At 45.6% G+C, this 12,240-nt stretch overlaps 1 protein-coding gene across 1 annotated transcript in view; it reads right to left on the reverse strand.

Moving 5' to 3' along the window:
- Nucleotides 1–12,240, reverse strand: part of PIP5K1B (phosphatidylinositol-4-phosphate 5-kinase, type I, beta) — a 111,107-nt gene that overhangs the window by 68,145 nt on the left and 30,722 nt on the right. Inside the window, exons 2-3 of the mRNA XM_006863831.1 lie at nt 3,854–3,984; nt 1,032–1,149 (exon numbers count right to left, since the gene is read on the reverse strand). Coding sequence (XP_006863893.1) covers nt 1,032–1,149; nt 3,854–3,984 — 249 coding nt within the window. The remainder of the gene's footprint in view (nt 1–1,031; nt 1,150–3,853; nt 3,985–12,240) is intronic.

Consider the following 12,240-nt stretch of genomic DNA (forward strand, 5'->3'; position numbering starts at 1 on the left):
ACACGGGGCACCATGAGTCGAAACCCACTCAATGTCTACAGGATTTGGAGGAACCAGTATTACTCCATCAGACAGAGGTCACGTGCTGTTCTTCCTGAAGAAGTTTCTTCCCAGGTTTTCTCAGCATCACAGAACAAAACCGGCTTTGAATTCAATGATTTGCACATTACCCAAATTCAAGATGCCTTTCCAAATACTCTTCTTTGTTCTACTTGAAAAGTGTGCTTTACTCCCTCAGAAGAGCTCTACTCCAGGATCTGCTCCAATCTGATTCCTATCCGTCCAAAAGGAGAATAATAAATATTTGATGGCACCCTGCCCGTGGCTTGTTGGCAATCAACCTTGAGGTGCCCCAGGGTGCTCACCACGGTCAGGTTGTCAAATAAACCATTCTCCACAGAAAAGGGACTTCCGGGCTGCTGGAATAGGAACGAAGTACCACTTAGGTCCTATCAGATGACCCGACAAAAAGGCTCTTGTGTGTATGCCTTGTGTGTGCCAGGGGAGATAAGAATGAAAAGAAAAATCTCCAGGAAAACATGTCCACATTCCTAAGAAAAACACGCTAACGTGTTCTCACACAGAGATGGGTGAGATCGGAAACCCTCCAACGGCTTTAAGATGAGATCCACGTTTGCAGGTCAAGGGGGAAAGAGTTGTAGGCCAAAACAGGTTTGAGCTAAATGGTATAAATCAGGGTTTGCCCAAAGGATCCAGTCAGCCAAGTCCACAGGTGTACTTAAAACTAAACACAATGTATCTTTTAGAATCCTTCTCCCAAGGAATGAAGCACACCACAGCTATGTGAGTGCTGGTTACCACCCCCGGAAGATTTAGGACCTATCAGGTAACAATTACACAGTCAAATCACATTTCCTGAAGCTAAATTTATAGTCTCTGTTAAACAGGGAACTTTTACCATTCCCCAAAGCTTTGTGAAGCAGGACACACAAGTTACTTGTTGCCATTCCAGGGGACAAGGGTATGCATTGCACATTTCTGTAGGAGGAAGGAAAACTGCAGATTCTTACCAAGTAATCATCAGCCTTGATACCAAACAGTTCTCTGAAGTATCGGAATGCCAGTGGAGCGTATGTCTTAAATCGGAAATCTGGGTAATGATGAGCTGGCGTCAGATTGCTCCCTTCACTGTGGTTCAGATGTTCAGAGAAAGAGAGAAAGATTAGCAAAGGAAACTTTTACTTTAGATTCTAGCTCTGCATCCTGCATGGACATCTTCTCTAGAATCAATCTCTTCCACCATCCTGCACGGTTCTGCATAAGGTGACATCACAAAGGCCACACGGCCATCGGGGAAGACAGATGCCAACTCAGCGAGGACCACCTCCAACATACAATCCCTGACAATCATTCTCCAGCACTCCATTGGGCCTCCTTCCCGGGCCAAGCACCCCACCATCTCTATGTGGAGGGACGTAGAGATGGTAAGGCTCTTAGTGGAGCACGCAAGACTTAGTGTGTGGTGCCATTTAAAATTAAAAAAAAATTTAAAAAAAGGTTTTTGACTATACATTTTGGATATTGGATATGTATTTTAAATTGAAAGTGAAATAATTTTTCTAAATATCCTGATGATAGAGATTGGGGCAGAGTGAGGGGACCTAGTTCTGTATTCTTTCTTACATCCACATTTCGAGGGAGCCAGTAAAACCAGTTATTGAGGAGTTGACCCAGATTCACGATGACCCCACGGGTGTCTGGTCAGAACGTGCTCCATACGTAGATGTATTTTTTACAGTAACTTTGTATTATTACCAACCCCATAATGTAACAGCACCTTCCTATTTCCTTCCTAGGGTTCCCTTCATCCTTCTTTGTGATTCTGTTTTCTTCCTGCCTTCTGAGCTTTGTTGTTGTTGTTGTTAAGTGCCATTGAGTCAGTTCTGACTCACAGTGACCCTGTCTAGAGTTTCCGAGGAGCAACTGGAGGCTTAGAACTGTTGTCCTTGTGGTTTGAAGTCCAGTGCTGACCCTAAGTGCCCCCTTGGGTCAGTGCTGCCCTTTTGGTCTCCTAGGGTGGGTTGTTGTGAGGAAAGTGTTATTCTTCTCCTTAGAGGGCTGAATGCTGAGCCACAGGGGTGAGTTCAGGCGCAAAGAAGGACTGAGGGCCACAGGTTCAGGGGTCCCAGCAATCTGCCCCGCACCAGGATTCCTGTGAATGATTTTGTGGGAGGAGTAGTCTGCCTCAACTTTCTTCTAAGGAGATTCTGGGTGGACTCAAATCACCAAGCTTCTGGTACGCAGTCCAGCCTGTCCACCATTTATACACCCAGGGAGAAAGACTTCAGCTCCTTTAGGGATTTATAAACCTGGGTTCCTGTCCCCAAATATATATGAGGGGACTTCACAAAGCTTGTCAGGAAATGGGATAAATAGACAATGGAATTTTCCCACAAACTTTTTTCCTTCGTTTTTGAATTTATCTTTGAAAATGTATGCGTGATATTTATGATACATAAAAAGGAATTCAAAACGTTGCTTAAAAAGGAACCATGACGCATACAGCTGAAGCGTCTCTGTGTTTTGTAGTGATCGTATCCACTGGCCTGAATTTGGATGGTTATCCTTCTTAGGACGTCAAACAAGTCATTTAACCAAAAATCACCCAAACGCTTGAGTTCATTCCGACTCACAGGAACCTGGTAAGACTGAGCACAACTCCCCCAGAGGACCCCCAAGGCGTAACGCTTTAAGGAAACAGACTGTCCCTCTTTCTCCCATGGAGTGGCTGGTGGGTTTGAACTGCTGATCTATGGGTGAGCAGCTGAGTCTTAACCACTGTGCCACCAGGGCCCCTTTTACCTAATCTACTTGTAATACTTCATCATTAAAAAGTTGGAACAATTCAGTTGTTGTTAAGTGCTATTGAGTTGGTTGTGACTCACAGAGACCCTACAGAGGGTTTCCTGGGAGCGTGGTGGCTCTGTGGGATAAGCACTGGATTACAAACAAGGTCTATGGTCCGAGCCCACAAGCTGCTGCATGTGATAAAGAGGAGGTTTCTGTTGCCACAAAGATACAGCCTCTGAAATCATATACAAGGCTGCTGTGAGTTGGAACCGACTCGATAGCACTTAACCAAACAAGTTATTTATTAAATTCCCACTCTCCCCACCAAATATGACCCAAATTAGGACAATGTGTATGGGTAACTTTGGTGTTTAGGCCAAATTCCAGTCTCAAAACAGCAGGCATCTCAGATTTTCTGGAGAAGGATGAAGTCAAAGGCATCAGGAACCAGGAGCTGTAGGACTGAACTCAGGTGTGGGGTCCAATTATGAAGGTCAGCAAACCCCATCGCCAGTGGGTGCCTCCTGGAAGCCCACTCTTCCTCAACCAACCCAGGTCAGATACTGCTCTTGAACAGCCTCATTCCTTCCCACTGAATCTCAAAACCTTCCAATTCTACCTCTGCCCAATGTACAACTGGCCAGAAGGGATGAAACCCATCTACCATCGCCACATTACTAAAACAAAAACAAAAACTAAGCCAGCCATCCGCTGCAGCAAAAACAATTCTCTTGCTGCTTGCCATAGTTCCAGTGGTAAAGTGGAGGGTCAGCACACAAGAGGAAGACCCCCCAACAGGATGGATTAACACTGTGGCGGCAGCAATGGGTTCAAGTGTAACAACAGTTGTGAGACTGGAGCAGAACCAGGCAGTACTTCGTTCTGTTGTGTACAGGGTCGCTAGGAGTTGGAACTGAGCCGATAGCATCTAACAACAACAACAAAGTGCCACTGTGTGGGCGTGCTGAAAATGGCATTCACCAGGGGCGTCTTGAGAAGGGTGTGTTAGCGAGGAAATTGTCTCAAATGAGAATGTCCTTACCTCGGCAGGAACACACTTTCTACCACATAAAAGTCTTGCATGAGAACATCTCGGTCTGGCTTGGAAGTGAGATTCCCCACCGTGTATCCGATGCCCAGCTGAATAGCACCTTTAATGGCAGATGACGCAGTCTGCAATGAAGACAAGAAGACCGTCGGGTTAAGTGTCACACTCAGCAGAATCCAGAGCTGCTCCCTTGTTCCTAAGCAACAAGGGAGGCAAAGGCTGGGAAGACAACCTGTTAACTTTTTTGTCTTTAATTTCAACTTTAGAGATCATATAAAATTTTTACTTTGGTGAAAACGCACACAGCATTTCAGTAATCTCCACTTGGACGCGGCAGTCATACTGATTATATTCTTCCCACAGCACATTCTGATCCCCTGCTCTTTGCTTCTCTGCTCCTTGCCTCCAAAGCTTCTCATCCAATGTTTCAAGTTGCTCTCAATTGAATTCTACACAGATAATTCTTCAAAAGAACACAATGTTCATGGTAGACATACTTTACTTATTAAGATAAATCCTGGAGTGGTGCTATAGGATAAGCACTGGACTGCAAGGTCAGTTTGGACCATGAGGTTGGTGGTTCAAACTCACCAGTCGCTTCTCAGATACCTTGGACAGGGTCGCTATGAGTCAGAACCGACTCAACGGCATGTAACAACAACGTTTGGTTCACAGGGGATAGTTTTGGTTAAAGATTTAAATTTTACAAGATGAGGCCAGGGCAACAGTTTCAGGGATTCATCCAGCCTCAAGTGCTCCACAAAGTCTGGCTTCTATTGAAAAATTGAAATTCTGTTCTGTATTTTCCCCCTTTTGATGAAGATTCTTTTCTATAATCTTTGATGACAACAATTAATGGTAAATTGTCACTATCTAGTTCTGGTCTCATGACAAAGGAAGGAGCTGTTCTTGGAGCTAACCAGCTATGCAAGATGTATTCACCGTTAGTTCCTGGCTCCCCTTTTTCCTGTTGTTCCAAATGAAGGAAGACCTCCTGTACCTTGGATGGCTGCTTACCAACTGCAAGCCTGCAGACAGTACCCAACCACCGAGGAGCTAGAAATCACATGCTTCTTTTGATGGAGAATCTACTTCAAATATTAAGAAACCTTGTTATGAGATTATTTTTTGTGATACTATTTCCCACAAATGTTAACAAGGTCAAATTATCATCCCAAGCCCCCATCTTTCTTTTAAGAACTTGGAACTTTTGGTGGAGAACTTTTAATACATTTCATTCTAATTTCCACCAGAAGATAAATGGTATTGTCAGATTTCTTAAAATCAGAATTTCTATAATACTTATGGGTTAGTGAGAGTGTTTTGTCTTCATTAGAAATGAGAATAATTGAAGTCTTAGCAGTTCCCAAAGACATCCGTTTGGAAATTGCTTACTATAGTTTTGCTATAGATCTACTTCAAGATGTCCTGCAACGATCTATGTGGGCTACATAACCCTCAGAACTGGAACACTGATACCTGCAATTTAGTACTTTTGCAATATCCATCCATAATTGCCATAATGTCAATTTTAGGAATAACTGCCTTGCATGTATGTGTAGTTTTAACTCAATTTTTGAAAATTAGAAATCGATCTTCTTAATGATGAAAAGACATCAGATTTTTTATACCTTCCAGGGTCTAATGTAAGGAGTTCTAGTGGTGCCACGGGTTAAGCACTGGGTTGCCAACTGCAAGGTTGGTGGTTCAAACCCACCACTTGCCCTGAGAGAGAACAATGAGGCCGTGGTTTAAAACAGATTCAACAGTAGTGGGTTTGGGTTTTGGGTTTTAATGCCTGATGAGGTGCCCTTCCACACATGGAGCTAGAGAAGAGTCCATGCCTCTGGTTCTCCACTGGGGACATTTGGAGATGTCTGGAGGCATCAGTGGGTGGAGACGGGAGATGTGGCTAAATATCCTACAGTCCACAGGGTGGCCTCCTCACAAAAAGGAATTCTCAGGCCCAAAATGTCAGTAGTGAAGGTTGAATTTTTGACTTCCATGAGTAAATAGAGATAACTTGTTTTATAGCAAAACAAACAGCAAACCACTCTTTATGATTTAGTAGTGCTGTAGGATCAGCACCGGGCAGCTAACCACAAGGTTGGCGGTTCAAACCCACCAGCCACTAACTGAAAATCCTGCATAGAGTTACTATGAGTCGGAACCGACTTGACACCACGGAACAATACTGTCTCTTAGCAAAAATTAGACCCAGCCCCATTCTGCTGGTTCAAAAAATTTCTCTTCATAGCTTTTGACGCCAAAGAACACCTGTCACTTGAAAAATTAAGCTCTGTTCTTGGTTTTCCTGACAGGCCCTGAGCCATTTCCCCCTTTTCTGATGACTCTCCTCTCATCTCTTCACATCGTCCTCCCAGTCCACCTGCTGAAACAGCCGAGTCTTCCACAGCTGGCTCCCTGAGCTTCAGAGGACTCTGGGTGACCCAGACGATAAATCCAATCTTAGTGATTTCAAACTGTCTCTGGAGAATGACCAGGCCCTCATCCACAAATCCATCTGGGTGCTATTCCAGCATTAGAAATTTAGCATGTGCAGAACCAGGTTAATACTAATTACTTACAATCCTCCCTCCCCCACAAGGCTCTGTAATCCTCTAGTTACCCAGTCTTGAACCCCCAAAATCACATGTAGCACAGAGCTGCTGCTGCTAGGACCTGGTGAGTTGATTCTGACTCATGTTGCTGTTGTTAAGTGCTGTTGAGTCGGTTCCGACCCATAGTGACCCTGAACAGGGTTTCCGAGGCTATAAATCTTTACGGGAGCAGAAAGCCTCATCTTTCTCCCGTGGAGCAGCTGGTAGTTTCGAACTGCTGACCCTGCGGTTCACAGCCCGATTCGTAACCACTACGCTACCAGAGCTCCATAGAGACCCTTATATGACAGAGCAGAAGTACCCCAGGGTTTCTGGGGTTCCATGGGAGTACATTACCACATCTCTTCAAAGCTCTAGCTTAGCAGCCGAGCTTCATCCTAGGTCCCTCAAGGCTTGGTCTTGAGCAGACACCTGCTTGGCTTCATCCATCAGTACCCACCAGTCACCTTCATTGTACAGCAAGCTCTGAATCATCACTGAATTGCTAAGTCTGCTGCACCGACAACGCCCCATCACCCTCAGTCCGAGGACAAATACATCATCTCTTCCCCAGAGGGGGGAACGAGTCCCAGTGGTTTTCTTGAATCATGTGCCTTGTGACTTAAGATCCCGGGAATGGAAAAAGATGGCCACTGTGCACAGAGTGCTCTTACAAAGATGTTTGCTATTTTAATACTCCCTGCCTCGGGACCACAGCTCTGCAATGTCACCAATGGATGCCAGTGACCTTTCGGACTAGTCTCCCTGACCTCTGAAGGCAGAGATGAGAGTTTTCCTCATTTTAAAGCTCACATACAAGTTCAAAAGGCTTCTCTACTTCCATCTGTCGCTCAGAGCAGAATGACTCAAGACGGGACATCAGCATTTTCTAGAAGATTCAACGCCCCACAATGTTCTGGACCAGACCTACCCAGTCTCCCAGACCCTCCAGATGCCTCCTCCCCACCCCCACTCCTGACTCTGCTCCTCAGAACGATGTATGTTCCTGCCAGCTGTTGCTAAGTACCGTGTAGTCACTAAGACTCCAGTGATGGTCCATACAACGGAAGGACACTGCCCAGTCCTGTGCCCTCCTCACAGCCACTGCTGTGTTTGGGCCCACTGACCACAGCTGTGTTTGCCCACTGCTGTGTTTGAGCCCACTGCCCGCCGCTGTGTTTGAGCCCACTGCCCGCCGCTGTGTTTGAGCCCACTGCCCACTGCTGTGTTTGAGCCCACTGCCCACTGCTGCAAGCACTGTGTCACTCCATGTCATTGAGGGTCATCCTGTTTTTGTGCTCACACTCTCCCAAGCATTGTGTCCTTCTCCAGGGACTGGTTCCTCCCAATGACACATCCAAAATCTCTCCATCCTTGCTTTTAGGAAGCATTTCCGCTGTCCTTCCAGGACAGACCATTCATTCTTTAGGCATCTACAGTTTCTGATTATTTCATGTAACCCCACGGCATCATCATGATAACAGCGATTTCCCACTTTTTCCCCTGGCTTGGTAATGAAAGGTGGTTTGAATTGTGGCGCTGGCCGAGCAACACTGAATATATCATTACGTGTTTTGGAAGACATAGACAGCCAGGATTCATTTTAGAATCAAGGATGGTGACATTTCATCTCACATACTTTGAACACGTTAGCAGGTGGAACCAATTCCTGGAGAAGGACATCGTGCTTGGTAAAGTAGAGGCTCAGTGAAAAAGAGGAAGACCCCCCCCCCCGCCCCCCAGGGAGACAGACTGACACAGTGGCCACAACAATGTGTTCAAACATCGCGATTGTAGATGTGGTACACAGCCGGGCAGTTTTGTTCTGCTATACATTGTGTCACTGTGAGTTAGAGCGGAGTTAGTGGTACCTAACAACATCAACAACAACAAAGGTGTGAGTAGGCTGTATTTGATGTTTTTGAACATCACTGGAGGGCTCCAAGGTGGTGGTTAAACACTCCTTTATGATTTAGGAAGTGTCAGATGAGTACCCCAAATCTATTCCCTTCACCCAAACCCGGTGCTGTCAAGCACATTCCGACTCACAGAGACCCTGAAGGGCAGAGAAGAACTACCCCAGAGAGTTTCCAAGACTAAATGTCTACGAATGCAGACCACCACATCTTTCTCCCACAGAAATGCTGGTGGGTTCAAATCACTGACCTTTGGGGTTAGCAGCGAATGCTTTAACCACTACTCCACCAGGAAGCCATGCTCCTGATCTGGGGAGAGCTGAAAGCAAGTGCCTCCCGTATGAGCGAAGATTCCTATGGGCCTCAAGCTCGCTTTGTGCCACAGAGCTTTTACCAAAGACCTACACTCACTTCTGTTGTTACTAACTGAGAGAAATCCAAAGAAGATTTTCACTTCTACCAAACATCGAACATGGAAACTGGTACTCAGCCGTTATAAGAGGCAGCCTGCATCCCAGGTGATGTCAGCAGTAACCCCAAGCTCACTCCCCGGGAATTACACTCAGCACCTGCCAACAGTATGTTAGTGTGATTTTGGGCTTTATGTGTTTAATTTGGTTACTTTTTGGGTCTGAGAATGCTCAGAAAATGTTCCCATATAAATCAACGGAAATTGCCATTTCAGCTTCTGAAAGGTTGTTCATAAGAATGCTTTACTTCTGGGGAAAGCGAGGGAAACCTGTAGCACAATAAGAATAAAAATCTAAGCAAACCTGCTACTTGACGAGCGCCAATCCCGAGAAGGGTTTGAAGGACCTTACATTGGTTATAGAATATAGCCTCCTACATCTAAGGGTCTCTGAAATCAAACACACAACACGCCACCTGACAGCACAGGTTTTAAAACATATCACCTCAATGGTATTTTTACCCCTAAGATAATCTAATGAGCTAATTACAGGAATATGGTAAATATGCATGTGCTGCCGGAGTAACTGTCTTCCAAAGTATGAATAAGATCACATTACTGCCTTGCTTGAAGCCCTCGAGCCCCCCAGAATCTACACTGAAGTGCAGAGTCCAAACACATTTGCTTGACATTTCAAGTCCATCTCAAACTACCCTTTCTCTAGCCCCTTGCCTCCCACTGACACCTAGGCCCCAGTCTGAAAACGGACGCCAGCAAACAGACACTCGACCCCTTGAACAGCAGACCTGAGGGGTCCATGAGCCCCCAGCACTCATCCTTGATGTTCCCAGAGACTGTCTCAGGAGGTAGGGTTCGCAAAAGCAGAGGTCTGTAGTGAAATTGGGAATGAGAGATGTCCACTGGCAGGGGCCTCAGACTAGGACATTTCCAGACAGCAAGAGGTCATCCCCATGAGGGCAGGAAACACCCACACTCTCCTTCATTTCTCCCAAGTCCAGCCCCAGGTTCCCCCTCCAGCTTCTGACCCCACACTCAACACACACAAGGCACGCGCTTCTGATCTGTCCCAGTGATACAATTAAGGGGGAAAAAGCGGGATGGACTGGATAAAGCTGGTTGTGGGAATGTGGACGTGCAATCATTTGTCGATGCAAAAGCCAGTTGCCGTGGACTCGACTCTTTCTCACAGTGCCTCCATGTGTGCTGGAGCAGAACCACTCTGCAGGGCTTTCAGGGGCTGAGTTTTCAGAAACAGATCAGGCCTTTCTTCTGAACCACCTCTGGCTGGCCTCAAATAGCCAACTTTTCAGTTAGCAGTTGTTGTTAGGTGTTGTCCAGTTGTTATTGACTCATAGTGACCTTACGTACAACCGAACAAGACAGCACCCAGTCCTGGGCCAACCTCACAATTGTCGCTACACCTGAGCCCATAGCTGCTGCCACTGTACCAATCCATCTCATTGGGGGTCTTCCTCTTTTTTTCTGACCCTCCGCTTTACCAAGCATGATGTCTTTCTCCAGGGTCTGGTCCCTCCTGATGATATGTCCAAAGTATGAGAGACGAAGTCTGGCCATCCTGACTTCCAAGGAGCATTCTCACTGTACCTTCCAACAGAGATTTATGGGTTCTTCTGGCAGTCCATGATACTTTCAATATTCTCCTCCAACACCCTAACTCAAATGCATCAATTCTTTGTTCCCCAGTCAATTCTCAATGCCTCTCCAGGACAGCAGAGCTGCCCCACACGGTTTCCCAGGTTACGCTCTTCATCGAAGCAGATCACTAGGGAAGTGGATGGTGAGTTCGAACCACTGGCTTTTCTGCTGGCAGTAGAATGCTTACATTACCCAGTGGGCCACCAGGGCACCTCGTTCTATCACTGTCATTGTTGTGTGTGGTGCCGGGGAGTTGGTTCCACTCATAGTGACCCTATGGCACAGCAGAACGAAACACTGTCTGGTCCTGTACCAACCTCACAATTGTTCCTATACTTGAACCCATTCTTGCAGCCACTGTGTCAAGCATTTCACTGAAGGTCTTTCTCTTTTGCCCTGACCCTCTACTTTACTAAATGTGTCTTTTTCCAAGGACTCGTCCCTCCTGATAACACGTGAAAAGTACATGAGGCCAACTCTCACCATCCTCACCTCCAAGGAGCTGGCTGCACTTCTTCCAACACGGATCTGTTTGTTCCAGAAGGACTCTCAGTGGTGCCTTCAATATTCTCCTCCAACACCATAACTTAAATGCATCACTTCTTCTATGGTCTTCCTTATTCACCATCCAGCTTTCACATGCATATGAGGTGATTGAAAACACCATGACTTGGGTCAGGTGCACCTTAGTCCTTAAAGTGACAACTCTGCTCTTGGACATTTTAAAGAGGTTTTGTGTAGCAGATGTGCTCAATGCCTCTATAAAGTCTTTGTTCTTCCTGGGAGCAGAAATGTTTAGTCCCTTTTCCAATTATGAGTGGTCTCACAGATGATATATATTTTTTAAACATTTTATTGTATTGTTTTTATTGATAACACACAGAGAAAAATATACACTGATTCAACCTTTTCTGTGTGTACCTTTAAGTGCAATAGTCTCATCCTACTTTTTTTGAGTTATTCTTACCCCATTAACATGAGCTCTCTAAAATATCTGTGGAACCTTCTAAGTTTGAAGGGCAAAGACATCAGTTTCAGGACTAAGGTGTGCCTGACCCAAGCCATGGTATTTTCAATAACCTCATATGCATGTGGAAGTTGGACAGTGAATAAGGAAGATCGTAGAAGAATTGATGCATTTGAGGTATGGTGTTGGAGGAGAATATTAAAAGTACCATGGACCATCAAAAGAACAAACCAATGTACGCTGGAAGAAGTGCAGCCAAAATGCTCATTGGAAGCCAGGATGGCCAGACTTCATCTCTCATATTCTGGACATATTATCAGGAGGAACCAGTCCTTGGAGAAGGATATCATGGTTGGCAAAGTGGAGGGGTGGAGAAAAAGAGGAAGACCCCCAACGAGATGGATTAGCACCGTGGGGGCAGCAATGCGCTAACGCTTAGTAACGATTTTGAGGCTGGTGTGGGATGGGGCAGTGTTTCACTCTGTTGTGCATAGGGTCACTATGAGTTGGTACCGACTCAGTGGCACCCAACAACAACAACAACAACAACAACCTTCTGAGTTGCAGTTGTCCATTTGACCCCATATAGTTCTTCAACAGAATACATGGCTCAAAGTAGACATTCTTAACTAGCTAAGTTATTTAACCTTCACACCAGACTATTGCTTTGTTTGAAGAAGACTTGGGGGACAGTTGGCTTAAGGCTTAAGTCACAGATGACTTTGGGGTATGCTGTTGCTTGCACAGCAACTACAGAAAATCTATAAGACCCAGAACCTGTATAAGGAGGAAACCTACCAAAGAAGGAAATC

The sequence above is a fragment of the Chrysochloris asiatica genome, unplaced genomic scaffold (assembly GCF_000296735.1).
Source record: "Chrysochloris asiatica unplaced genomic scaffold, ChrAsi1.0 scaffold00056, whole genome shotgun sequence".
In the NCBI taxonomy this organism is placed as follows: domain Eukaryota; kingdom Metazoa; phylum Chordata; class Mammalia; order Afrosoricida; family Chrysochloridae; genus Chrysochloris; species Chrysochloris asiatica.